Raw genomic sequence first — 27,922 nt, 5'->3', positions numbered from 1 at the left:
GTGGTTACCCCGAAAATTAAACTCTTTAAATTGCGCGATGTTGACGCGCGATTTAGTCTGCAGTGTAGATACCAGCGGTAAGCGTGTGAAGGTTCAAAAATGGCGCTTACATGTTATTTTACATTTCCTCAAATAATTTAACACTCCCAAAGGGATCGAAAGACATAAGTACTTTCTGGCTATTGTACAAAGTTTGATACTTAGCACCTTCGAAATAATAGATCAGCTCAGAATCGCACCTTCTTTCGACTAATACATATTTCGCACGATTTTACGTTTACCAAACGACTGTTAGTTATGATAACAAGTTTTTCTGGCAATCATGTTCGCTGTGTGAGCTGTGTTGCTGCCGTAAGCTCAAATATGGGGATTGGGAAAAACGGGAGATTGCCCTGGCCCTCACTGAGGTAAACCTGCTTTAGCTTGAATGTATTCAACTCTATTGATTGTTTGCTTCAAGGAAACGAACTTTATGGATGGTTTTGCCTTTAGCTCACTTGCTTCTTAACATTTATTCATTAAATGTTGGGTAAATAATAGAAGAAAACTCTAGAGAGTTTTGTCAATTTTCTTGCTGGGTGTGGGAAAAATTATCAAACCTTTTTCAATTTTGTCAACGATTGTGGTCTTAAATCACTCTCGTCTAAATCGTTAGTGAAGATGGCACTCTCCATAGGGGTTATCATTATTCATACTAATCGGCATGACATGTGCTTTATTTCTGATATACCACACTATCACATGAAAACTTTTTTCAAAGATGGAAGATAAAAGGAAATTTAAAGTCTGTCAAGTTCATCCATTATTACTATTTTTATTACAAGGAACTGCTATTAGAACAGACTGTATCAAAACTAAAAGATTTTTGTTTGCCTTTGTTAAGGACAGACCTGATGTTCTTGAAGAAAATTACCACAGAGGTTAATGAACAAGGTGTGTTATTGAACACTTTTAAGCCCACTGAAAGTGGATATGAAATACAATCAATAAAAAGGAACACAAGATCTAGAGGTAGTAGGGCATTAAATAGTAACTGTTCATGCTCCTAGGATCAGCTTTCGTAAAGGAAAGTTTCTAGGTCTCTTAGAGACAAAAGTTGGTGACCTGTTTCACATGGACCCTGCTAAAGCACAGCTCCAAGTGTTTGAAGGTATTATAAACTTGCTTATGAGAAATTGATTGTAGCTCTTCCCAATTTCTGAACCATTAGAAATCTGTTGTTACTCTCCCTGAATAAGATATGAATCTATCAGGGCAAGGATTTTTATTAAGGTTTGCAGCATAGGAGCATCAGTATTGGGTGCCTGGGCATACTTAACATAGGGCACAAGGAGAATTGCTTCCCTTCCCCTCGATGGTTCAGAGATGTACTTTCCCAGAAATTTTTGAAGTTCTTCAGTTATTCTGCATTTTCAAGTAGAGGGGAAACTAATATGCTTCAGTTACTAAAAGTTATGGTTTCACAATATGATTGAATCCTGAGTTGATGAACCAGTCAATGAATGAATTAGTTTTCTATCAGTAAAATCTTTTAATCATTTAACCCCTACATTTTATAAGTTCAAATGTATCTTTATTTTAGAAGAAATATAAGGAAAATATTCGGTGGTAACATATATGTCATTCCTTTGGTCGATATTTTGGAAGCAGCCAGACAAAGTTGTCCCCACAGCCAGTCAATTTTCCTGGTGTTGAGCCCTTTGTCAGATTTTTTTCTCGAGTTCACTTTTATCCATATATACCCTACGAGAGAATTCATCACTCTAGAACATAATAGATCGACATCAGCCAGAATTTTAACCTGGGCCACACAATGAAGAATAGAGTTATGTTGAATTCAAAAACTTCACCCTGCTGTTCATTACTAGTTTAATCTTGGATGTTGCAAATTCAGTTTTTCTAGCCACACTCTGTAAATAGGTTACTGGTCTGCCTCTAGCTTGCTGAAATTTCTAATCATCTTTTGGCACGTGGCTTTGGGGAAGAGGTTAAATACAAGCCTTTTAATGATTGTTTAATAGGTAAATGGAATGCTATATTAATGGGAAGAAAAACTTGGGAATCGCTTGATGTGACCAACCAACCCTTACCCGGAAGACTGAACATTGTTATAAGTAAGACACTGAAGTAAGTACCATGTGTACCTTTGATATGAAGACACATAACAATCAAGGAATCAACTCCTTCTATTTTGTTTGTGCATGTTTTGACTTCTCAGTTTATAGAAATAAAGAGGATCTGAATCAGGTCAAAACTCATCTCATATCCCTCTCACAAAACAAATTACAACCAATACCAGGAAATTTCTCAGAGGAGACAAGCAATGCAGCAAGTGAGCAAACATGGGCAGGGAACCTCCAATTTTGTTTCCTAGATAATCTGGTTTTATCAGCTGAGTTATTAATGTTAATTGGCCATGGTAAAGAGTTTCTAAAGATGACATTTCAAGTTTTAGCCCTTCACCAGAGTGAATATGATGGGCTAAAGCTCAAAACTTCAGTCTTTATGGCAGCCAAATACATCATTAACTCAGCTGATTAAACCAAATTATTTTGCCCACTGAGGCAGCACCACAATTTCTTTAGAAACCTACCACTTTTATCCATTTGTTTTCTTTCTTGTTTATCCCAGTTTAGCACTTGTCTCTAAAAACTGAGTAAATGAAAGAGGCTAAGTAACCTTAGGGATGTTACAACCCACACAAACATTCTATGACATAACTTTTTCTTATTTTTAAACTCTCATTGCTTTCACCATATCACAGAACTTCTCTTAAGCAACAGGCCAAAGTGGTGGCCAGATAAAAGGTGGAGGGGGTTGGGGGGGGGGGTTTGGGGGGGGGTTGAGGGGTGGGTTAGGGAAGTTTATGCAAGTGCAAAGCTCCAATAATAGAATGAAATACAACTTTATGATAATTACTGACACCCGTGAAAGCCTGCCCTCTGTGTTGATTCTCACCACACTAGTGGTTTCAATAAAACAGGGTGCAAATGGTTAATTTAGAATCTGCTCTTTGAAGGGTCAGACTTTAGCAGGTTTATTTTTCTGCATTTTTGTTCCTGGAATTCTACCAATTTGAATAGAATTACAGATATGTAAGGTGTACAAAGACTTTTGTGTAAGGCTTCAATTAGATGACCAACTCTTTTTGATTGGTTAAATCTACCCTCTAAGTAGCTGCTATTGGCTTAATTCCCTCCTTTGCATAAGTTTGTTACAGTGTTTGTGCATCAAGTGTTTAGTTTCTATTTATTTTGAATCAGGGAGCCTCCTCCTGGAGCACACCATGTTTTTAACAGTGTCTGGTCTGCAGTTCAAATGTTATCTCTCCCTCCTCTTTTGGACACAGTGGAAGAAATTTTTGTACTTGGTGGTAGTGATGTGTACAAGGTAAATATCTTAATTATCATGGTATGATCACTAGAGCACTTTTCAACTTAGTGTGTTAAAACCAAAACCAAAATGATTTCAACAGCTTATCACTAGAAAGGAACTCCCGTAGAAACAAGCAAACAACCTAATGTGTGGGAAAAGGCAGGCGACCAAGTGGAGATGGTTTTAGTTTTGCATGTTATTGATTGAGAGGGCAGTCTAAGTTTTCTTGATCAATGTAGTCCCAGATTCCTTTGGACACAACTAAAAATTGCAGTGGTTGTAAACTGGTAGGTCTGATTATTTAAACAAAGTTTAGCCGTTGTTTAACAAAACCACGCACTAAACAATCCTCAATTTAGCTAAACCTTTTATGTGAACATTCATTTTTTGTGAACATTGTCAAGAGGGCCGAAAGCTAACAGTGGAAAGATATGTATTTGATTAAATCAACCCTCTTACAGAGAATCCCTAACAAAGCCCACCACTTTTGTAAAACCGTGGTGTGGGTTAGACCTCGTATAAAACAACTGGCACGTAATTTGTGACAAACAGGCTCCATTTTGTTGAGCGACTGTTTTGTAAAAGATCATAACGTGAAAATATGGAAAGGGCCTTAAAGGCGTATGATGAACTGCTGGTGAATGTGTGACTGATATTCTCAAACCATTTTTCGCATCTTCTGTGATAAAGTGGAAAGGCATTTTTCTTTCTTCGCTTCTTTTGTTTTTCACATAACCAAAACTTTTTTTCTTATTTTCTTTCGCAGGAAGCAATTGAGTCTTCTTACTGTCAAAGAATTTATTTAACAGAGATAGACAAAGAATTTGAGTCAGATGCATTTTTCCCGACCTTTGACAGAAGCAAATACAGTCTTATAAGGTACAATATATGGGTACAATACATAACACGTTCCGAGTAAGACACCTTGCAACTTGAAAATTGCTTCAGTTAAATACATTTTAAGTGTCCAGTTACGTTAGGAGTTACGTGAAACTTCAGAGAACTGAAGAAAAAAAGAAGAAAATGAGTCAGAGGGACAGTATCATTTTCTTCAATTGCTGGTTAACTGCGAGGATCATTTCCATGCTAGTATACCATCCGCCGGTCAAAATATGATTTAAGAAAAACATCTGGATCATCGGAGGAGTCTAAATCCGACCTTCGAACGGGTTTTGCTCTACTGTAGAGCTATAGAGAACTAGGCTCGATTTTCGCCGCTCTCTCGTGTCTGGTCTTCGCTCCTCCCCGAGGAGGATTCGGGGAAAGGAGGAGCGCGAGTTCACATTGCCGAACAGCGGCGGGTAATCGAGCCTATGGAGAACCTCCTCACCTGGACCATGGCTAGGTTTATACGTGACACGTGTCCTGCATGAAGACAAGGTCGCTAATATCAAAAGCTTTGCGCGAGTGAGTAGAATAAGATGAAGAATTGTGCATTTGTTCGTTTATTAGAGCAATTTCAATTGAATGTGGAAAGTAATCCGTAATTGCTTTGGTTTTGCTTTAATTCGTTATTTGATTGGTTCATAAAAATCGTGCCACTTCCTCAACCAATCATAATCAAAACTTATACCAATCTTTCTTTTGCAGTTTTGATAGCTTTGATTTTAGTTTTATGACCCTCCTCAAAAAGCGCTCAAAAAGAAAAAGGGGGTTATTTGTCTTGTCAGGAGCGCCCATCATCTAGAAGGAATAGAACCCGGCGCAGGCATTCGCATTTCGCGCTACGCTGCTCGACTACTGAATGTAAGAGAACTCGATAATGAACTGTGCTAGTTGAAATGTTCATAAATGGCAAGCTTCCTGTTTAATGCTGGAATGAGCATTATCAAAAGAGTCGTCGGTTAAATAAGATATGAAAGATATTCAATTTTGAGTTCGGTCGATGAACAGAGAGGATTCTATACGAATTCTCTTTTCTTTTTCAGTACACCCAGTGGAGTGCCTCAAGGCATTATTGAAGAAAACCAAATCCAATACAGATTTTGTGTTTATGAGAAACAAGTCCCTCAAGATGTGTCCGAAACTTGCTAATGTCTCGATAAAGAGCCTGTTTGACTTGGACTGGGGTGCTGCTCGCGGAATTAGTTATCCATCTTTTGGGGATAACTAGAGATGTTTGCCTAATGTGAAACAAAGCCGATGGAAACCGGTCAGCCGGGAGTTTTCTTTCTTCGTTTGACTTAACGTATTTCGTTTCCGGTACCTCTCACATTTCTTACTTCTGCGAAGGCACTTTGGCGCTTTGCAAAGACAGTAATCTGTCGCTATTAAAGAAAATATTTTTCTTCCGCCTTCAATTTTATGGGAAGCTCGCCAAGAAGCCTTGGTTGTTCTTAGCAGCTTACCCGGTTCTAAAGGGCATCGAAAAGTAATGAAGGGGCATAGCCTGGGTACTAGCACTCAGTTCTTCGCGCAAATAGTCATGAGATTCTGAGAGGAGATGTTTCGTTCTGATCGACCCAGAGACAACCCTAACCCTAAGCAAAGAAAAATTACATCTTTGGAAATAAATTTCTTTTACTTGGTCGGAATCCTAACTAGTTACTACTTATTTTCTTTAGTAATTATGTACACAGGTTGACACAGGACAAAAAAAAAATTTTGCGGGGGTAAACGTTAACACATTCAACAATCCTAAAAGAAGTGCAATGAAAGCTACAAGCAAGTACCAGCTTTAGATTCTCGTTTCGAAAACGAGTCTTACTTTATATTAACCCTTTTATTCCCGCCAGTAATCAACACGAAACTTCTCTCTATGATATTCACACATTATCTAGAAAAAAGGTAGTGATAACACTCAATCTTATCGGGAAGAAGTTGTTATCTCGATCGAACATGAAATTCTCTTTTAACTTGGAATTTACAAGGAAATGTGTAACAGCTAGTGGGCAGAATTAGTGATCAGATCTTGGGAGTTAAAGGATTAACTTTATAAATCGTCCTGCGCACGACGCCTGGCATAAAGGGGACTGTCTGGCAAAATAAAACGTTTTTCAAGCGTTGCATGATTTGTGAGATTCTATTGCTCCTGTAGTTCTGCTCGTATTTGAGATGATTTAGAATCCCAATCTAAGCGATGAATTCTTTGTGTCTTTAACTAATATGCAGTGTTGTAAGTCATTTTAGTCCATTTTGTCTAATAAACCATTTCTTCAGTTATGAGTCAGTCATAGCTTGGAATTGTATCGATCACTGCCGCCAAATCTTTCATAGAATACTTAGTTCTAACGTGGTTGAGATAGTTTTCCCGTGTTGAACTTTGGTGAGCGAATAGGGGAACGGGGGGAAATCGGTCGAAATGAATACCGCAGATACTCATTGCTTGATTTTCTTCGTGGACTTTCAACATCCGCTGGTGAAGGTGACCCCGAGAAATAGCCATCTTCCAGGTCATGCGTCGGCGATCTCCTGTTGGAAATTGTCAGCGGTGGTAGAAGTGTGGCTGGGCGTAGTCTTGGACTAATTCGCTGCTGATTGGGAGACGAAACTGCATTACGATCCTCGGAAACGTTGGAATTTAAAGCAAGGACGTCTCTGTTATTTCTGAGGTTGAAATTCGTCGAATTTGCTTTTACGCTTTCCCCCAACTTGGAATTATTGTCCTCTGTGTAGTGTGCTCTCGTGGGAGAGTTGAAGAATAGGTCTGGAAACACATCTCCCGGTGAGTTCTCTGAGCCCCTTGGTGACAAATCAGCCACTTTGGCTATAGCAACGGAGTCATAGGCGCCAGCTGTTGATGACACTGTGGGGTCTTTTGGCGATGAGGGGAGCGAGTTGCGTCCTGGGCTGGGTGATCGTCTTTGATCATCGACAGGAAATTCCTGACCAGAGAAGCACAGGCGTTGTTTGTCGGCATTATTTGGCCAAGGTAATGGCAGGTCCATTCTGTGTTCAGCATTCTGAGTTTTGCTCTCTGTGGTAGTGATCATCGTTGAACGACTTCCTTTCTTCAGTGAAGAGATACTCGGTAACTGGAACTCAGTAATATCACTTCCTTCCTTGTTGTTGCCGACAAGCTGCTGAAAGCTGTGAATGCTTGGCCCGGGACTTGGTCCGACTTCTACATACTCTTTACCCTGTAAATTGCGTGAAATGGACTTCCAATCTGTTAGATCACTCTTACTCTTCCTCAGCCCAGGAGGGGCAAAGCATCCCTCCAGCCCCACCCTCCTGGTGTCAATGTCAGCGGTGGAAGAGTGTGTCGGTGGTGTTAAGAGGGTCTTGATACCAGCCGTGTTTTGTAACTTGCCCATGTCCATTGCAGATAGAGTGTACCGTCTTACAATGGGTGCTCCTGCTTCTTGTCGATTGTTGTCGAAAATAAGCGGCACTGGAGATGCTCGAGGACTTGCCGTGGTTTGTTTAAACGTCAGTGCAGTAGTTTGACGACGAGTTACTCTTGGGGATGCTATGGGGCTCAAAACGGGAGACGACTGCTGACTGGTTGCTGGAGATACAATCCGGTTTGACCTGTTTTCTGTGTTTTCCGTAAATGCCCTATCCACGGCGGAGTCCCTATTTACCTGCCTTAGACTTTGAATTGAGGTCTCGACAAATGATGAGCAGTTCTCGTTGAGCATCACACTCGTGGAGGAATTGCGAGTTATGAAAAGTTTTTCCTGTTCGCAATCTTTTTCTGTTCTATTCTTTTCGTTTGAATGAGCAGATTTTTGCGTCTCATCGCCTGCGAATGAACTTGCGTTTTCACTCTTATCATCGCCATTAGGCATCTTTAGTGCTAAAGAAACCTCGCTTCCGCCCTTGATTGTGATATCTTCTACCTTTTCTAAACTAGAAAAACCATTTTCCTGCATCGAGTTTTGCTCTTTCCATGAGTGTTTATTCGCAGAAGAGAAGCCAGCTGTTGTCAATGAATCCCTGCGACTATCACTTGTCGGGCAAGGGGACTCGTTTGAATCTGAAGAGCCGAAAGAATCTTGTAGCTTTAGCAGTTTTTCAAGCCCAGATGAAGGGTCACGCGGCGAGGTTTCTGCATCAGAAATCTGAACACTGAACCTTTCCTCCTCTGAAAGTGAACGAACAGAGGTTTTTCGCTTCCCTTCCGTCTCACTTTTACCTTCTTGTTCACTTTCTATTTTTGATCTATTGGTATTAGCCTGTTCTGAGCAACGTAATATTTCTTGAATATCAAGCGGATCAAAGTGACACACAGATCTTTTCCTTCGTCTCTCAGGTTGAGGATTTTCGCCATCAACCCCTAAATCAGCACCTAAGAGATTTCCGCTGGAGATGGAAGTGTCTTCTTTCTTAGCAGCATACAAATTCATGTGATTTCTCCGTAACCTGGGGCCCATCAATGGCCAGGAGAACTTGCGAATGTCCTGCATATTAGCTAGACATTCTTCTAAGTTTTTCATTTGAAAATTTCCTCGTATTTCCATGTTTTCTCGACAAGCGTTAATTAAAAGTCTCGTGGTCTCTAAATCCCCAGCATTCATTACATAATCAAACACTGTACTTTTACTTCCATCTTCGATCCACGGATTAGACTTTGCATCCATCAAAGCCTGGATGATTCCTTTTCCAGAGTTTGAAGTGCAAGCGTACATCAGAGCTGTCCGACCGTCAACGTCTTGCAAATTTACCTTTGCTTGTTGGCTGAGTAAGTAACTCACAACTCGACTTTTTTCATCGATGTCCGTCTTGGATTGACAGCATAGCATTAGTGGTGTCTCCTGGCGCTCGTTACGAACATTGACCGAGGTTCCTCCTTCCACAAGCATGCGCACAAGACGAAGTTTGCACGACGAACTAGCCTGGAACAAAGCTTCTGAACCCTTGTTGTTCATGGCTGTTGAGTGATGAGAAAGCATAGGAATTCATATTTTGCAAATCCAAACAGTAATTTAAAAATCTTAGAACTTTCGGTGAAAAATCAGCAATACACCTTTTTCAATTGCTTTTACTTAAAGTTAAAATATCAAAATTTCGAAACGTCTAGCTATGACTGCCAAAAATTGATTGTTTTGACGCCAGCTGAACGCACATTTGACATGGTTTCAAAGTGCACGACCTGATCACGTGTGAGTCGAAAGTTCAAGTTGGTGTCTTCCAAGGGAGTCAGTGAGTGTTGACCCATGGCACGTGACACGTTTTCCTCCAATCGGAAAACAAATTTGAGTTGGGAGGTGTAACAGAGGGTGAAGACACTGGTCTGAGTGTCTTGTACAAATTACAACAGATACGCGTAGTATAATTTGTCTTGAGCCGCTTTCACTTGAGCAAATTTTCATCGAGAAGTTCTCAAGTTTCTTGGCATTGTAGATGGGAAAGGTATGACAAGTTTTTCCGTAGACAGTCTCTTAGTTTGAACAAGGAGACTCTCTTTGAGAACATTTTTCAAGAACCCTTAGAGAAAAATATTACCGAACAAGGAAACCTCTCGTTGAGAACATTTTTCAAGAACCCTTAGTATAGGGAAAAACATTTACCGAAGAAACTATGATTGGTTCGAGATAACTCTGACTCAAGCAAGTTTTCTCCGACCTATATCGCTGACAATTGAGTTTCTTTGACATTGTATGAAGCGAACACTTTTCTTTTTCAAGCAAGTGTAGATCCCGCGCAAGATACATCTTTGAGTCCAGACGTCGTGTATTATGTCAGGCGTCCATTTGGGTCTTAATAGAGTTGTCAAGAGACATCCGCCATTACAGTGAAGCTTTTCTAAATTCATCGCGTAGGTTAAGTTCAGGCGCAGAAAGTCAGTTTGTATCATTTTTGTTCAGTTGCTCCGTAAATTTGTTCAAGTCCTGATGTATTTTGCAAGCAAAGCTCAAATAACAATCAAGTTTTTCGTTGAAATTGTATATTTTTCTTTTGACCAATAAATAATCCAAGAGAAATCTCCGAGTGGGTTTTTTCCAAGACGAAAGACACATTGTGTTTGCCGTGTTTGGATGTCAGTGTCTTTCGTGCGGGAACATAAATTTTATTGTAACTGATGTTTTTTCCCTTTTTGTCCTCAGCGTAATTTCACACCAGGGTCTCACCTTTACCGACATAAATATTGTCGTAAACCTTGGGCAGGTGTTTTCGAGCCCAAACCCACGCGTTCAGGAAAATTTGCCTGGAGTCGCACTTTACAGAGTTTTCTGTTTTTTCTTTCAATTTGATATTTTCACCTTTCCGACAGCGTTTCTTTCTGCCTTAGCGATTAAGTCACGACAGTTTTTTGTTTTTCAATGTCGACTTCGTAAAGAATTATGTTGGTGTTCGAATGACTAAAATTACACTAATCAGTACACAGGGGCTGAAAATTTCCTCGAGAAGTAAGTCGATAGCGGTGTTTGTTCGCGTTAAACATCTAGGTAAAGACTGCTTGTTTCAAACGGAAAAGCTTAGCACGACTCTTTTCGCGTTTCAATTTTTCTGCGGTCAACGCTTTGAGTTAAACATTGAATATTGACTTAGCAGACTTCACCAAATTTAGATATTTTCTCGCGCCAAACCAAGTGAAGGCTAATGTAAACAATGGTTTTAGGAGATTAAAAAATTAAAATAATTTATCTAGTGTATTTTTTTTTAGTAATATACGCCATCCCGACAGTTTTCCCTTAACGTTTATTACCTCCTTGCGATTGATGTTACATTCGGATAATCGGCGCCGTATCATGGGATCATGGGATGCATGATCATTCTACTTGCAACCGACGAATTTAGACAAATTAGGAGTCCATATTTTGTGACTTACCATGAAGTAACATCCACTAAAGAGGCCTTTGAACGATAATTTTCTCCTCTCTTAAGGCGACGAAAGTGTCTCAGAGCGCCGAATTCTGATCCGTGAAAAGCGGGAATTTGAAAAGACCAAATGACTGTTTTTGAACGCGTATGGTAACAATGTAGAACATTATGTTTTGTTGTTGTTCCGCGCCTTTCTTTCGTTTACAAATGAATTCACAGAATATGAATGTTTTATCAATAAGAACGGAGGTGAAGTCTGTGGGGGCACTTCCTCAAATCCTTATGGGTTGTGAAATATTCGACATGCTCTGTTTGTTTCCACCCATCAATCGCTGCAGCAAACATGGCGCACGGTGACCCAACTTGGATAATCATTTTTTTCCATATCTCTTGCCCTCTGGGAAGAGAGTGTCACTTTGGACAGGAAATAGTTAATGAATAGAGCGTCGCATAAAAAGAATTTCCATCAAAATCGCACGATGACCGATGAGAATGTCTGTCAACTTCAACTGCCATTTGAATGGCAACGCCTTCTTTTGGCTGACCTTTGAAGTTACGAAACGTTTGGTTATGGACAAAAGTCTCGGCGCAAATGGGGACATACACTTATGGCTTATGCGTAATTAATTTTTTTTTCGTTAAAGATTAGACGCTTGAAAATTTTGGTTGCCTTTGTTTACGTCCTCCATATTATTTTTGCGTTGTATCAGCGGCACTGAAACTTCGGCCATATTTTCTGACAGCTGTGTAGTTACCCCCTAATAAGTTCGTGGAAAAACGGATAGAGGACTTAATATTCTCTCACAAGACACCCATTCTTTCCAACTGTTAGTCTCGAGTCAGATCTCAAGTTCACTGTTTAGCATTTACTTGAATATTCAATATGTTATGTGCCATAAATATATCAGTCCCATTTTTCTTTCTTTCTGGTTTTAATGGTTTTAATGCAAGGCAAATTATAATCCAAAAACTGTCAATCAAATTCGTGTTACTTTAAATTAATTGATGTCTATCGAACAAAGTTTTATTAGGCAAGTGAAATGAAATTGTCCCGACCATTTTCGATATTTACACTGGTGTTTTAAATTTGATTGTGGCATATCAATTTACGACTGAAACCGACTAAATCCCAACGACTATGGTTCCAAAAATAAAGATATTCTCATGATTAAATTTCAGACGAAACTTCTGGACTAGCATCCTTTTCTGAGTGGGGAGCCGCTTAAAACTCAGTATGTATCAAAAATGTAAATTTCTGTTTTAGTAGGGGCCAAAGTCGAACTGAAGAAACCATCTCATTAAGGAAAAAAATTAGCGTTTAAGCGAAAAACAGAATTGTTACTCTCTATGCGGGATACCGAACATAACATAGAGTAATCGAAAAATACAATACGAATATAACATTGTATACAACAGAAAAGTGCCATGTTCGCTGTCAATAGACTTCAATTCAGCCATCTTTCCTGTAAACAGATCTCGATTTTTAGCTACATTACACATTTCCGCTTGAAAACGTTATAACCGACAAAGACAGACGTAAGATTCTATTAACAGTATATCATAATTTGCAAATCTCTGGATCATCGTCATTTGATGGCGAACGCTAATACGTAGCTTGTTAGTGATTTAAGACGGCAGAAAACTGCTTTAAATAAGAGGAACTGCGTTTTCTTCAATATACATCGGTCATTTGAGATTCAAACAGGCGAAAAACAAATCTACGACAAGTAAATTTTTGTTGTTTCAAACGTGGCGAAACACATGACCGACGTTTGAGAAATTTCCTCTGGGCATTACTTTCGATTATGGCAAAACTAAAAAAATCGCGACTTACTCGTTCACGTTTTCCCGCGCTTCAAGCAGTCCGCTTCTTTTTAACTTTGGGTTCTTATTGGATTACTTTGGTTATGGCTTTTCGACACTCAATTGAAAATTTTTCTAAAGACTAGCGAAGTTTGAGATGGCATTAACTTCTGCCGAAGTTTCTAGCTGCCATTTTATCTCTGAGTTGCTTGAAGGTTGATCCAGATTTGAATATGACTTTGTCTTCTTTAGATTTCATCATATCAGTTTTGGTAAGAAATAGTGTCATCTACGACTGTAAATATATTAATATATGTGAACTGCGTTTAAGGAAATTAATTTGGAAGCGATCTTCGCAGCAATGAAAACTACTTAAGCAGTGGTGAAATGAGGCCTGAAAAATATTCAGGCCTTTTCAGATCCCCCGCAGGCTTGAATTTTTTTCAGGCCTTATTTTCACTACTGCTTAAGTAGTGTTGTGAAGATCGCTATCAAATTCAGTGGTATCTGCAGCGCAACTTATTGAAAATCCTCAGGGGTACATGATAAAGTGCACTAGTGAACCTAAGCTCAATTCAAATCACAGATGGACCGATTGTGTACCGTTCTCAGGTTCTGATTTGTTTGATATATTTCATCCGTGAAATCTTCCTGAGGTGTCTTCTCGCTGGTGTTTCCCGCACTTTTTACTTCGATTAATATCATGCAACTCAAGGCGTGGTATCAGAGAAGAAAAATTCCTGATAGGGCCTGAAACTGTCACAAGTCAGTTTTTACATCAAATAGTGTATTTAGTCTCATTGCAAATAGTGCATAAGATTCCTGAACAAATCATCTTGTGAAAACGAAACATTTTGTAGAGCTTCTTAAAGCAGACTAGCTAAACAAAGGTGCATTCAAGCATTTGACTTGAGCCAGTTTATGATCATTTGCCAGAGCTATGACACCGTTGGTCTTAGCAGCTTGTAATTTGTTGACAATTTCGTTGCGTCATTTTCTGTTTTTTATTACAACAGCCTTTCTTTAAAGAACCTGAAAGATGCTGTGCGTAAACTTAACGCCTACTGCATAATAAAACAATGAGAGTTTCTGTTCGCCGGCATAAATATGTTTTGGGCCCGACCCAGTGTCGGAGAAGGGCCAAAAATACATTTATACCCGCGAACATAAACTGTGTTACTATTTTTATCACTTTTGGGTCATTAAGAAATAAAAAACGGAAAAAATGACAACACAACGGTCTGAACAATCACGCACGCAACGTGCGAGCGTTTTAGCCCGCCAAAATTTCCCTTTTTGCCCGCAAAATGCGCCACAGTGCCCGACAAAGTGATAATAACGCCGCAAGTGATAAACTGTTCTGGGCTAGACTAAGATCAAAGCTTCCATGCTAGTATTGTAAGCAACTACTGAAATGGTGTCCTAAAGCTCCGTCGTCGATCACCTTCGCTAACCAAAATAAAAGGTGCGAGATGACATGAACCAATAAACTTCGAATAATTATGCATCACCTTTCAAGCCACAATGGTTTCCATTGTGCATGTGAAGAGACAAGAAAGCAATTAGAAAGGCTCGTCAAATTTCCTCAAGAAAAATTGTTGTTCTAAATTGTGAGATTCATTTACTTTTATTCCGGTTCTTTGAGCAAGCCGGTTCATTTCTAATGTCGTACGACACACACTCTCTGCGGGATCTTTTCAAAGAACAGATCATTGACAGAAGTTTATATTAAGGTCTACAAGCACTTAAAACTAAGCGATACTCGTGGTTATTTAGCATTCATTTTGTTACTTCTTTTAACGGACGCGCCTAGCCAACCGTAAGTCAGGTCCGCAGGCGTTTAGGATGTCAGCTGAATGATGCAGCCGACATTCTGACTGCCTGATGACGCTTGAAACTCATTTTGATTTGGACTGGATTATCACATTTATGAGTTGTCCTCCATTAAAACCATTAACGTTACTATCTTGGACTGATAAATAAATTTATCCATAAAAACACGGTATGTTCTTTCCCTTCTTTTCTGCTGTCAAGAGGACAACATTCGGTGCATTTTACTCAGTTCTAGTTTTACCGACGTTTACGTTCTGTTTTTTTGGAGCCAAGATATCAATTGATATCAGACCAGTATGGTCTGATTCTATTCTTTTAGCACAAGGAACGCGAAATCATTTTTCATAGAAATTTTGTTTCTTTCTGGCTTGATCATTTGAAAATGGCTGGCTTTGTATAATGATAATAATGATAACGTATGCTTATAAGTTACTTTTCTGTTTGAAAATAACTCGAGAATTTGCTCTCTTGAACAAAACCTGACTTGAGAATCAAAATACATAATATATTTTTTTATATCCGTTAGATAATTTCGACTCCCCTTAATACCTTGCTGGGAAACATTGTAGCGTCTTCTATTTATAGCAAAGCGTCTTTCAAGCCAATTTCTCTTAAGACATTGTTATTGACTGACTCAGTATGAGCTGACAATGATCAGTGAGGTATACTTCCCGACCGACCATGCAGTTAACAAATCTAATGAAGGACGTGAACAGGTGTTATAGCCCGTGAAAGTATTGAAGAAGGGAAAACCCATTACCTTTTGAATGCTAATAAAAGTATGGGGCAGATTTGGAATTTTCTTTGGATAGAGTGCATTTTAACATCGGTCCAAACTTCATATATTGTCTTAAATTCGGTTTTGAACTTACAACTCTGCCAATATCTTATCATTTTCGATTTCGCAATGTTAATGGTGATTGTTTACGTAAAATACCCGCGAAGTTGAATGTTTATTCCGTTTTATTCAGATGTCGGTTAAATACTGACTTGTTGTGATAAGTGAGCTCGTTTCGTTTTCTTATCAAAACAAAGGCATCTGGTTTTGGAAATAAACGTTGTATTGCCTGTCATCCTCAACAGACCCTCTCGGAGATTGCCAGATGAAATTTACACCAGTTTGATTACAAACACTTTTTTAGACACTCCACACAATGGAAAAACATGTTCGTGGATGTAAGCTAACCGCTTTTACGTTCACAGTTTGTGTATTTTACGTGTACTCTATTTTTTGGCTTCCGAAAACAATTTCAACCATGGGAGATAGTGATGTCGAATTACGTAATCATGGTTGGTTGGGGACATAAAACAAAGTCCTTACCCGGTTTTACCTAGTTGATATACGTCAGCGAACAGTCGATCTAGGAAGTTTTCCTTGAATGTGTTTAACAGTCCTTCATTAGTCCTGTTTGATCACTAAAGTGAAAAGGTTTTAGCTCGAGAAACATTCTACGAGTAAATCTGTTTCGCGTGGGACTAATTAAAAGTGACAACGATATGGTGATCTTGCCAAAAAATCGTCAGTTTGTAAAATAAAATATTCATATTACAAAGCTAATGAAAAGATTGTGTCTCGGTCAGCTTGTAAAAGGCTTGCCTGCTGTTGAAAGCAAGGCAAATGTTGTCCGTCAGAAGGATGGTTACATCATTTATTTTACTTGCCGATAAACTAGGTTGGAAATCAACTCAGTCGTTTTTCTGAAAACCTTGCCTTAGGCAAGATCTGTTGCCTTTTTCTTAATTATTTTTTTTTCTTTTTACTTCTCTTCAAGTTGGGGCTAGAAATGTTGCACTCGTTTTCTATTTTTAGAAAGATGTCTTGTTGTCATCAGCGTATAGTGCCTTCTTGTCAGAAGAAGATGGAAACCGAGTGCGAGTCACTTGTGAATTATTTGGTTTTGTTCGCGCGAACGCGTAAATGGTTTCCGTTCGTGAGGAATATATGATAACGCAACTGCGGTTTTTAATCTCTACCTTCTTGTAATTTTCATCTGTTTTCGTTGCGAAATAGCGTTAACCAACCGGAAAGATGGCAGTCGGTTAAAATAGAAACATAACTTCCTCTTAAAATTACAAAAAATTTATGTATGTCCGGCAGAAGAAAAACTGAGGCCTCAATGATCTTCTATTTCATTTAAGATCCTGTGATATTTTGGGTCTATAAAACGAAAACACACGGAGAACGATATCTTTCGAAGGTCGGAAGCGACTGGCTGGTAATTTCACCTTTCAAATTCCCTCTGGTGAAAAAGTGACGATCCGGAATTTTATAATTGATTTTTTTTAACCTGGTCATTGTTTTATCAATTTGAACGGAACAAGCTTAGAAAGGGCTTTTCGTGCGAACGATGCAATTTACTACCCTTCGGCAATTATAACTCCTTCATGTTCGGCTCCGTTTCTACACCGAAAAAAGTGGCATAAATTTTGTGGTTCTTCTGTTTCGGTTCGTGAATCGGATCTCCTATCCACCGTTATCAAATTGTGTTGGTTTGGGTTTTAATCTCACCTTCTTTTTGTCGAGCAGTCCTTTACAATCTTCTGCTCACATGCTAGTCCGGCCTGAAAGAATTGCAAATTGAGTATGAAATTTCCATTTTCTGGCCTTTAAAGAACTTTGAACAAACACCCGAAAGCAGCATACTTAATTAGTGATGTTTTTAAGAGCTTTACTCTCCACTTTCATCCACCATTGGCTGATAGATCTCTCATTAGCCAGTGGATTTTGCGAAACACCAATGATGAAAATGTTAATGCTAAGACAAGAAAATGATCTGCCGAGTGCTTAATATGGTGTTCTCTTTTAAAGGTTTCCAAATGTGTCACTCAATATTAGCGTCGCGGATCAAACTGGCCTCGCGTTCTGATCACTTAGGGGTTGTGTCTATCAAATTGGCTTTGAGCTGCACGTACAAGTTACCGCACCTATTTCAAAAAAAGAAAAAAAAAAGACAATTTAGTGATTGTCCACTAAAAATAACTTTGTCCTTTTTTTATTATTTTTCAGATGCCCTTTTTCGAATTTGACAATTATACAATCTTTTATCATCGGTGGGTGTAAGTGTTTTTTTTTTTTTTAAATTTTTTAGAAATTTTCTAAAATTTCTTTCCAGAGACAGGGAATGTATATCAAAACCAATGAGAATTCTAACTAATGGATATAGCGCAGTGGAAGATCTTAACGTGGTCACTTCGAAAGAGGCATCTTTTTAGGCTATTCACGCGTAGATATACACATTTGCCGGCTATAATATGAAAATGAAATCTAATTCTTTCACCTGCACTCAGTTGTGCTATTTTGCATGTCCCGCTCTTTGTATCGCCAATTTTCACAAACTTGAAACTCAGCACCGGATTCCAAGCTCCCTTGTCTGCCTTCCACGCTGTTGCAGCCGATCAGGTGGTTCCATCTAAAAATTAAAAGGACAGATAACACTCATAAAGGAACTATGCAAGCACATAGAGAAAGAAATAACTGTAACGGGAAATAACTATTCTCCTTTATTGATTGCGCTGTAGGTAAAGCTTAAGAAGTTGCAAATGAAGTGACAACATAAACAGGTTTTCTTTGCATCCCTACGATTAAAGAACGTGAGGTAGGTGGGGGCACTTATTCGAGAGAGGCGCTTATTTGATATTATGGCCGGCACTTATTAGTGCGCGTGCGCATGTTCGATGAAATACGGTATTTCGCATATTTCAGATGACCACATTTTAATTTTTTTTTGAAATTTTGAAGTACAAACGTATTCAAGTTTTGGTGGTAGTATTTTACTTTTACTGAATTTCGTGGGCTTTTTTGATTCTGAGCCTCAAAGTTTTCTATTGAGAGCTCTTTTAAACTCAGTAAAACTGAAAGATGATACAATAAGTAAGAGACTATTTCAAAGCAATTATGGTATTAAATGTATAAAGTCTCGTTCGACTTTCTGTTGTATAAATTACACCTTTAATTTGTGTGCGAGCACGTCCTCATTAGCAGCGCTTTAGCGTTTGGTGTTTTTTCGCCCACGGGAAAGTAGGGACCTTTAGCAGTTAGAATGGAAATGCCAAGGAAGACGTTGATTTAAAAATGAATACATATTTTGGTTGGAATTTCGCGAATAACTGGATGTGTTTACCATCTCTTATGATGCCGAAAGTTAACCTCAACATAACGTATGAGGGCGGTGTTTAGTTCCAAATGGAAACTAAAATAATTTGCTGTCGGGGTTTCTTTTCTCAGACCACGAAAATTCTGATGATTTCACGTTGTTATTTTGCAGAGGACTGCGAAGAAATGTACACAGTCTTAAAACGCACGCACTGAGCTGTTGTTCTGTTCATTAGATCTTTTGTTTTGCCTCATCCTCGCTGCTGTCGCCATCGTGGTTTGCTTAAGGTTCCTCGTGTGAGGCCTTGGGCACCGTGAGCCGGCGTTCAAGCGCTGTTAGTGCCAGACTCCCGGTAAACCTCTCCTCAACTCGTCTCAAGTCTTACCGCGGGCTTAGAAACGCGGGTCCTGCAGCGCTTATAATGAGGGCCTGGTTAAAGCTAAAGTTTAATTCTTGCCTTTTCAGAGATATTAAAAAAAACAATCAAGGGAAAAGAAAAATCATTTTTCATGTTGAGCTAGACATGAAGAACTTTTATCAAGTGTTACTCTGCTTGGTTTGTTCGTTTATTTCACTTTTCTATTTACTTGTTTCCTCTTAAGTATTAAAGTAATTGGCTGCACTGTGCCACAGCCGGGCTTCCCTATGCTATGAAATGGAGTCAAGTTCGTACTTAAATAGGGCGTCGAAAGTATTCCAGGATTCCTTTACTTGAGTTGTAGCTCTTTGTTATCGGTTCAGAAAACTCGCGCCATTCTTTAACGCAACCAGGCTTAAAGCTAAAGTGAATCACGACTTGCTTACTCGCGTATTCCTGCACTTTTTTCTTGGCGATGTTATTGGCTCCTTGTGATATATACCTGTCTTCCGATTGGCTGTTCTGGTTACTCTGGTTTCACGACACTCAGTAGAAATGCACTTTATTTATCAAATTGACTCTAAACTGACCTGGCATGCTTGGAGACAAATGATTAGCGAAGAGTAAGTAATTGACGAATGTATACAAAAAGGCTCCTATTTATATCTTCAAGTTCGCACGAAAAATCGAAACAAAACTTCGCTTCCTAATTTGCTATCTAACTTTAGGGGATGAAATAACGGAAATGACGTCAACGGTTGCCCAGGTGATCACAGATTCCTTGTCATTCGATATGATGCATGAGTACTGCCCAGCGTCATTCATGGCGGCTTTCCTTATATGGAGTACTGAAGAGGTCTGGTAATAAAAACAGTGGAATAAATTGTTAGCCAGAATAGACTTATTACATTTTTGAATAAAAGAGAAAAATTTGATAATGACCTAAATTTACTTATATTTCACTTTAGGACATCCAAAAGTTCTGAGAGGACTTTTACATTAGGTTATGTCAGAGTTTTAAGTATTTTTAAAAAATGTAGTCTTTAAATTTTTCAAGGCTGTCATTCGCTAGATATGTCAGTTATCTCAAGCCTTACAGGGATATCCAACGCAGCAATCAAACGTAACGCATGCGCAAGGGGATCCAATTTTGGCCGGCTGCGCGGCACTTTCCCGAACAAAATTTCATAGGAAACTTAGAAACAGCTGCTGTCACGCAAGATATGCGAAAAAATTGAAATGTTCATTGAAATCTGCATAAGAAAAAAAAGTTGGGAAAAGGAAAACTCGAGACTTTCGTACACAAAGTTTATCAAATTACGGATTTCCTGCTGATTTACCATTTTTTTTGCTTTAACAAACACCGCGATTTACTCGCTTGTGTGGGTGGTTGTCTGATAACCGTTGTACACCTTTTGTTATTCTCTACGAAAAAATACGCATTCATTTAAGTGAAAAAGACGAACAATTGCGAGAAGCTACATTCATTAGCGACAAAAAACGGTCATTTGCGCGCAAATCAGATTCGATAACGATTTTTGCATTTTAATCAGCATTCAACAACAATTTGGACATTCTTCTGCGTCATTCGTCACCCAAGAGTTAAAAATATACTTTCATTTGCGCTAACCTTCAAGTCACCAACACCGTGTTGAATGATGTTAGTGTGCATGTATGTAATTGCGATATTTAGAAAGGCTGGCCCAGTTCAGCTTAAAGCTGGTTAAATGGGGGCCTGTGTAAACAAAAACGAGGCCAGACCACAACACCAGTAGCTAAGTTCCCAAATCTTTGCGAGAAGTCCGTAGATTCTTTAACAACCCCTGTTAACCTGTACGGTATGGTTTACCGTCCTTATCCGAGAAGACTAGAACGCTTACCATTCGCCAATGTCCTAGCAAAGGCAACACATTCTCCACAATTATTTTAGGCCCGGTCTGAACCTCCCGCACGGCAGTCCGGCGCTTTACAACTGAGCTACCCAGATAGTTTATGAAAAGCGTAGTATTGTTTCCTTTTGAATGGGCCGTGTGACTGATTAAATATAGTGACCAATGCTTGTTAGAATGACCTTAGGAGTGGTCGAAGTATTACTAACCTCCCCCTCCAGGCATCGAGATCTTCTGTACCAGCGATACTTGAGATTCTTGCCAGTAACATGGCAGAAAAGCTTGCAGTCTTTTCCCAACTGAACTGTACAGGATTCCGGGTGTTTTTCTATGATTGGAACTAAGAGTAAAATAAAAAATGGTAAGAAAAGGTGTTTAGTCGGGACAGCGAATTTGAAGGCGTCTCCCCTCGGTGTCAAGGCACACACCAGTCTTAAAAAGCAGTCCGTTTAATAGGTCTTACAGAAAAGAAAGAATTGGTTTTATAAATTTCAAATGGACAGCAATAGGAGCGCTAGTGGCTCATTTAGCCTGTTTCAGGCCTTCAGTCAGTAAAACATAGCGAAATAGTACACGGTACGATAGTAGCGGCATATGAAAATAGCGATGGAGGTTTGGGTCGGGTCGCGTATAGAAGTGGTGGATGGAGCTTATACTGGTTTCCATGGCATAAAGCGACTAAGAGTATCCTCTTCCTTGATATCCTGTTCATAGTAGCTTGCTTACTTCCACTCTCCCCCCCCCTTAGTCTGCTGGTATCCACCGGGTGGTGTGAGTAAAGTTTCTAACCAAAGAACGTAGCCTATGACTCAATTAGCGCTTCAACCTAGACCTCTTGACTTGTAGTCAATCACGCAGACCACAAGCTTACTGTTTGTTCATCTCAACTTTGTTTAACTGGTATCACGAACCGGTGCAATCCAACCACTGACAGTTGCTGTACTGTGCATGTGGGTTATTGAATCAGTGAAGTTATCAGCAGTTTGATTTATCACTGCCAGAAAATACAATCAAAACTAAGATCATTCTCGTGGTGAAATTTCATGGCTCCTTTTAAGCAGACTTTCTTAAACAATTGAAATGGCACCAAATTGAATACAGGTTGCGTTTTCAATCGAAAAAAAGTTCTGAAAGGTTTTATAATTATTTTCAACAGGTATGTTTGATGAGATTACAGGTCTTAAAGTGCTAATTGACGGGTGCGAAAATGACTTCTTCACATTTATGCACATGGTTTTTAAGACCTTTAAAAATCCTGCATAAATTAACAAGAGTAGAGCTACTTTTTTTAAAAGTCTTTTAAATGCAAAAATATAGCCGGTAGTATCTTTTAAAGAAGCGTGCTCTTAATTCCCTACCGCCTAGTCAATCGGTGTGATGGTGAAAGACTGGCAACCAATGAGTAAAAAAAGTCAATACAAAACTTGATCAAATAATTCGCTAGAGTGTACTAAAGATGCCAACAGGCAAGTGTTTAAAGCAAGTTTATACACTGGTCGATTCGTTGTTAAATTGAACGGTAAACTGAGAGGTTTCACTACTCAATGTTACAACGAATTTTCTGTAAGCTAAGTTGCTTGTAAGTTACCAGAATATAGACTTTGCGGATTTTGTTAACAGATAGGTTAAAATAAAAGATATAGCAGGCTCATCACTTACCTTCACTCAAAACAGAGGGCATGTTAAATCAGATAAGCATCAATCCTGGATATTATTATAAAGCTATTCGTTTGATAATGTTTGAAGATGGAAGTACTGACCCCTGCATTAAGAATTGTCACGCTCGGCTCACAGAAAACCCAACATGCTCTGGGAGAATACAAACTGCTGGTATTGTAGCATGTGCACTTGGAATTTGACTGGTAGTTTATTGGTTTTAAAAAAAATGAAGGCTTTATACAACTCTAAAATCGAATCATAAACTGACTGAGACAAGGAGCAACACCCACTAACAAGCCTTTTGCATCTTTACTACCGCAGTTTTAAACGGCCCTTGAGATGAGAGGATACTAATTTAAGACGGACAATTGAAATGCCTGGAAAGTGAATTTCATAAAGTTCAGACTGGTGATGTAAAGAAATATATTTATAAGAACAGAAACTAGCTGCAGTTACATGTAATTCTGCTACTTTTGGCGACTGAACACTTCTAAAAGATTACAAGAGTTTGCAACCAAACAAAACCGTTCAATTAGTTCTTATTTGACGTTCGCTAATACTAAAGAGTAGAGGGCTTAGCCGCCCCCCTCCCCTCCCAATTTTCGCTTGTACGAGCTGCAGCCCTCCCCTGCCCTTGCTGCTCTGCCGCCTCTTACAAGATTAGTTTTTCAACACGTTTTTAATAATTTGTAATCCGTGTTCATCTTTTCCCTCCTTAACAGTCGTCCTTCGTTTTTCCTATATTATTTCCACTTTGATGTTTGTCTACCGTAACAAGTAATAATTGTAGGATTTTTTTTTTAATTTAAGATAAATCTCTATGATGCTCATAAAACTTTCACTCCCGTGGCGCTGACCCGGCGGTGGCATACCCATTAAATTTTAGTCTTATGTAACTTTATATTTTCGAATTTCAGCTCAGAGGTTTAAGTGGTCAAAAAATAAAGACACAGTTGAGTTTGTGTGAGTTTTGATACGAATGTGTTTGTTTAGTAGCCAATTACAGGCACCAATTGAAAAATCTAGAAGTATCGAGCCTTTCATTTGAAACTGAATAATCTTCCTTAAAAAAAAAAAAAAAAAAAAAAAAAAGAATTTTTTTTTTCAATATTTTTTTTTTTCAAAGTCACCCACCACTACCGCAAGACAGGTCAGATAGGAGTGAAGGGCAAACAGGGGAAAGCTTGGGATACCTGTGCAAGCTTTGTTTCCAGGTCTTGTCGAGTGAAACGCCTGGAAGAAACTTGTCTTTGGTTAAAGTTCATTCGAACAATATGGCGGAATCGGTGGCGGAGGTAGCGCGTGTGTTGGAAACGTATAGAGGCAGAGAGAAACTAATGCGACTCCTTCAGTATGCCAGCTATTTGGCGAGTGGAGGGTTGCAGAAGTTGTCTTACGAGTCTAGTGCAGGAAAATTTCGGATCTGGGCGGAAGCAATTAGTGAATGTCGGACTTTCCTTCGTTTGTTTGATGACGCTGCAATGTTGTCCTACGCACGCGATTATGGAACTGGAAAAGAGGTGGGAAATAACAATACAACATGAAACCAAAAATAAATGATGGCTTAAAAAAAGAATAAGGAAGTACATTTTTCACCATAGAAATTTCTTCAACTTAAACAACCCAACAACCTAAATACTCCGATTCGGGGAATCATTATCATGGCTTCTAGCATTTTTTAGAGTAGCGTCTAGGGTAGGGAAGGTTTGTTCTGATGGGAAGCTCATTACTCATTACTTCATACATATGTTAAGATTTGTTGCGGAAGAAATCATATGATGTGTCGTTATCCATGTACAAGTGTAGAGCCTTGAATTAATTTAAAATTTATGCTTTGTGTTTTGGACTTTGTGAAGGCCCTCAAACTTTAAACTCCCAAGATCTGATTGTTAATTCTCCCCTCCAGCTGCTACAGATTTCCTTGAAAATAATTTATAATAATTTGGTGTTAGATCACAGTAACAATCAATCAATCAATCAATAAACTTTATTTACCCTTGAATTTACAGTGTAGCACTCAGGTGCTAATGTCTTTGAGCAAACTACATTAATAAATAATTATAATAAAAAGATTAATTCTATAACAAATAGGATAACTAACTACCTAGACAACTAACTAGCAAATCATCTTAATGTAGAAAGGTTTGCAGTTCCTGCCCTTTAAAGTAAATTATTGTACCCAGTAGATAACAGTTGTCGAAAAGAAGTCAAATCAGAAATAGTGCGGTGATGGTCAGGAAGAGAATTCCAAGATATTGCTGCCAAGTAACTAAAGGAATTGACACCATAAGAAGTGGTCAGTGGTTTAGGCAAACAGAGTATATTATTTCCTCTTAAAAAATAGGTACTAGAGCACAAACAAAACATATCTTTTTAATATCTTGGATAATTAGAAAATGAAGACATTTAAAAATAGTAAGAATCATGTTTTGTAAACGCTTGTCCTTAAGGTTTACAGTTCCTGCCCTTTTAAGTAAATTATTGAATTCAAAGTTAAAATCCTTGAAAACAAATTGAAGAATACGTTTGTTTAAAAGATCCAATTTAACAGAATCTTGTTTACTAGAGAAATGCAACACCATAGAACAATAATAAAAGTGAGGAAGTATAAATGCCTTATAAAGACGTAGCATGGTTTCAGTAGACATCAGTTTGCTGAACCTCGTCATAATGCTAAACTGATTGTTTACCTTTTTACATATAGAGGACACATGTTGCTTAAACTTTAAATCTTTATCAATTGTAACGCCAAAAAGTTCCACTGAGTCATTTACTGAGAAATTAAACTTCTTTCTGATAATTACAACAATATAACAACTTCTTTCTGATAAGTTTGTTTATTCTTATGACCTGTCTGCTGGATAATGTACTGTGTATGGATATTATAGGGAGAAGTTACATATAAACCACTTCTGGAAGTTAAAGGATTAAAGTGATAAATGCATTTATTTTTCTAAAATAGTTAATTCACAACCTTGACTTGGACTGTACGGTTTACAAAAAGGAACCTGAGGTCAGCAAAGACTGGAAGTGCACATTTGCCCACCAAATGTTTTCCTCATTCAAAGACCAGAAAATGAATCTACAAGTTTCAAAACAAAGTCTTGATCATCTCTTATTATAAAATAATTCAAATAGTACGCGCGCTCTGATTGGCCATATAACCATTTTACATGAGCGTATCTAAACACTGTTTTTATTCCTCTTTCGTTAGTTATTTTATAAAAGAAATGTAAAATGGTTTCTGTATTTACATAGCCTGATGAAAACATGCAGGAGGTTGGGAGAACACGAGATAAGTGTAGGAAACCAGGACGTGAAGCGGAGTGGTTTCCAGCTTATCTAGTGTTCTCCCAACCTCCTGCATGTTTACATCAGGCTATGTAAACACGGAAACCATTTTACATTTCTTCATTGAACAACATTGAGAATGTTAATTTAGGAAGTTATGTAAGGGTTGCAGGTCAGGCAATTTATGTGGAATTTTTATTCATTTCTCCCCAAAAATGAATCAGTTGACAAATGGGATATGAAAGAAAATGATGAGTTCTGCTTTCCGGTATTTCCTTGGGGAGTGATCTTTGTCTGTCTTAGGATTGTCTAAGGAATTATTATGGTTGCTATGCATTTATTGCTAATAAAAAAGTAATGTCTCTACTTTATTTGAAGTTTGGTGTTTTTCTTTCTGCTAGGAAAGGGACAAAGTTGTGCGCTGGACAAATCTTGTGGACATATTCTGTGGTTTGACATTTTACCCTTTGGAGCATGTTGCCTGGGCAAGGGACAAGAAACTGCTGGCTGGTAAATCTGAGAAACTATGGGACTTGTCTCTATACACTTGGATAGGATCACTTATAGCATGTATTATAAGAGACTTGTGGCTTCTCAGAAAGCTTCAGCACCTGCAAAAGAGCAGGTCAGTATCCAGTTTGGTCATGTCCTAAAAAAAATGTGTACTGTTAACTAATATAAATTGTAAAATCAGAAAATTTCTGTGATGAATTAATTGTTTCTAGGTGATCTGAATACATGTAAAAAGCACTCCAATTTCACCTAAGCATTTCTTATTGCTAACTGCAATGAACTTTAACCCTTTAACTCTTAAGATATGATTGTCAATTCTCCCCTGTAGCTGCTACACATTGCCTTGTAAATTAGTTATGAGAACTTGGTGCTAGATCAAGATAGTAGCTTCTACCTGATAAGTTTGAATATTCTCATTACCCAATTGCTTAAGAATGTATGGATATTGTAGGGAGAAGTGTTATGTTAATCACCTCTAGGAGTTAAGGGTTAAACACTAACATCTTTCATGTTGGGAAAAATACTATATTAAAAGTACCTTTTTCATATTTTTCCTACTCAGGACACAGCTTGTCAGTGACAGCAGTGGAGATACACAAACATCATCATCATCCAGGCAAAATCAGATAAAATATCTACAAAGAAGACTTATCATCTCAGTGATAGGATTCACTTCTGATTTAGGAATGGCCATCCATTGGGCTCCAGCTGGTTTCCTATGGGCTGGCAAACTGTCGATTGGAACTGTTGGCCTTCTTGGGACAGTATCGTCATTTGCTGAACTGTATAAGTACTTTAAACCAGCTGCTGCATTACCTGACGAGGCTCTTGGAAGCATTTGATGTTACAGAACTGATTTTTGTTTTCTTGTCACCAACATCCAACATACATGTAGTTTATTGATGGAAATAGCACTCAATGTACTGTGTATTTAAATACTTACTTCATGCATTTTTACGTCAAAAGAAAGCATAATTATAAATCAAGTATAGCTTGTCATTTCAGAACCAAAATTGAATACTAAATATTGAATCAGGAAGTTCTCTGTCCCTCTCTTGCCATGCTATTTAGTAATTAGCAGGGGGAATAAGTCAAAGGAAAGGAAAAAATATGGAGACATTCTTGTATAATGTCCTTTAAATTAATTTTAAAAAGCTCTAGAAGCAAAGAAATACAAGAAATAAAAATCACGTCACATTTCAGGATCTTGTCAGATTTTTTCCTTTATTTGCTGAGTGAGGTAGACATATTTTTGTTAATTAGTGAGAATTACTTGCAAGGCCCTGGGAAACAATACCCATTCAGTTCCCTTAACCTCCTATACCTGAATATGAGCAGGTATATTCTCCATACTGTTCTCTACACATTTCTGAAGGTGTTGAGGAGGAGAGTTTGTC

At 38.4% G+C, this 27,922-nt stretch overlaps 4 protein-coding genes across 6 annotated transcripts; 2 read left to right on the top strand and 2 right to left on the bottom strand.

Moving 5' to 3' along the window:
* The first annotated feature begins 89 nt into the window (after positions 1-89).
* On the top strand, positions 90-5,675 carry LOC131772534 (dihydrofolate reductase-like). Of its 2 annotated transcripts, none has more exons than XM_066172229.1 (6): positions 90-407; positions 889-933; positions 2,022-2,127; positions 3,264-3,390; positions 4,142-4,254; positions 5,304-5,675. In XM_066172229.1, the coding sequence occupies exons 2-6, from the start codon at positions 894-896 to the stop codon at positions 5,407-5,409; spliced, it is 492 nt and encodes a 163-aa protein (XP_066028326.1). In that variant the 5' UTR covers positions 90-407; positions 889-893; the 3' UTR covers positions 5,410-5,675. The 2 variants fall into 2 exon arrangements, with proteins under 2 accessions (XP_066028326.1, XP_058944442.2); XM_059088459.2 differs by having other exon boundaries at positions 884-933.
* Positions 5,676-5,904: 229 nt separating this feature from the next.
* On the bottom strand, positions 5,905-17,281 carry LOC131772532 (uncharacterized). Of its 2 annotated transcripts, none has more exons than XM_059088458.2 (2): positions 17,231-17,281; positions 5,905-9,190 (listed from the first exon to the last, which is right to left on the bottom strand). In XM_059088458.2, exon 2 carries the CDS (start codon positions 9,186-9,188, stop codon positions 6,603-6,605), a length of 2,586 nt encoding a protein of 861 aa, XP_058944441.2. In that variant the 5' UTR covers positions 9,189-9,190; positions 17,231-17,281; the 3' UTR covers positions 5,905-6,602. The 2 variants fall into 2 exon arrangements, with proteins under 2 accessions (XP_058944441.2, XP_058944440.2); XM_059088457.2 differs by lacking the exon at positions 17,231-17,281 and adding an exon at positions 11,093-11,428.
* Positions 17,282-19,377: 2,096 nt separating this feature from the next.
* Positions 19,378-22,856, bottom strand: LOC131772565 (HEPACAM family member 2). The gene is made up of 3 exons (XM_059088503.2): positions 22,722-22,856; positions 21,272-21,402; positions 19,378-20,031 (listed from the first exon to the last, which is right to left on the bottom strand). Exons 1-3 carry the CDS (start codon positions 22,741-22,743, stop codon positions 19,888-19,890), a joined length of 297 nt encoding a protein of 98 aa, XP_058944486.1. The 5' UTR covers positions 22,744-22,856; the 3' UTR covers positions 19,378-19,887.
* Positions 22,857-23,986: 1,130 nt separating this feature from the next.
* Positions 23,987-27,727, top strand: LOC131772522 (peroxisomal membrane protein 11C). Its single transcript, XM_059088444.2, has 3 exons — positions 23,987-24,241; positions 26,414-26,637; positions 27,088-27,727. The coding sequence occupies exons 1-3, from the start codon at positions 23,996-23,998 to the stop codon at positions 27,365-27,367; spliced, it is 750 nt and encodes a 249-aa protein (XP_058944427.1). The 5' UTR covers positions 23,987-23,995; the 3' UTR covers positions 27,368-27,727.
* The last annotated feature ends 195 nt before the right edge of the window (positions 27,728-27,922 follow it).

This window comes from Pocillopora verrucosa, chromosome 1 (assembly GCF_036669915.1).
Source record: "Pocillopora verrucosa isolate sample1 chromosome 1, ASM3666991v2, whole genome shotgun sequence".
NCBI lineage: Eukaryota > Metazoa > Cnidaria > Anthozoa > Scleractinia > Pocilloporidae > Pocillopora > Pocillopora verrucosa.
This window is presented reverse-complemented; position numbering and strand designations above follow the sequence as displayed.

Excerpts from the sequence above, each read along its gene's own strand:
- LOC131772534 (XM_059088459.2), top strand. The coding sequence starts at position 298 with ATGATAACAAGTTTTTCTGGCAATCATGTTCGCTGTGTGAGCTGTGTT. Across the intron at positions 934-2,021 it reads CACAGAGGTTAATGAACAAG|GTAAATGGAATGCTATATTA; the intron begins GTGTGTTATTGA and ends ATTGTTTAATAG. Across the intron at positions 3,391-4,141 it reads GTGGTAGTGATGTGTACAAG|GAAGCAATTGAGTCTTCTTA; the intron begins GTAAATATCTTA and ends TTTCTTTCGCAG.
- LOC131772565 (XM_059088503.2), bottom strand. The coding sequence starts at position 22,743 with ATGCCCTCTGTTTTGAGTGAAG. Across the intron at positions 21,403-22,721 it reads GCCCTCTGTTTTGAGTGAAG|TTCCAATCATAGAAAAACAC; the intron begins GTAAGTGATGAG and ends TTTTACTCTTAG. Across the intron at positions 20,032-21,271 it reads CTCGATGCCTGGAGGGGGAG|ACCTCTTCAGTACTCCATAT; the intron begins GTTAGTAATACT and ends TTTTATTACCAG.
- LOC131772522 (XM_059088444.2), top strand. The coding sequence starts at position 23,996 with ATGGCGGAATCGGTGGCGGAGGTAGCGCGTGTGTTGGAAACGTATAGA. Across the intron at positions 24,242-26,413 it reads ATTATGGAACTGGAAAAGAG|GAAAGGGACAAAGTTGTGCG; the intron begins GTGGGAAATAAC and ends TCTTTCTGCTAG. Across the intron at positions 26,638-27,087 it reads CAGCACCTGCAAAAGAGCAG|GACACAGCTTGTCAGTGACA; the intron begins GTCAGTATCCAG and ends TTTCCTACTCAG.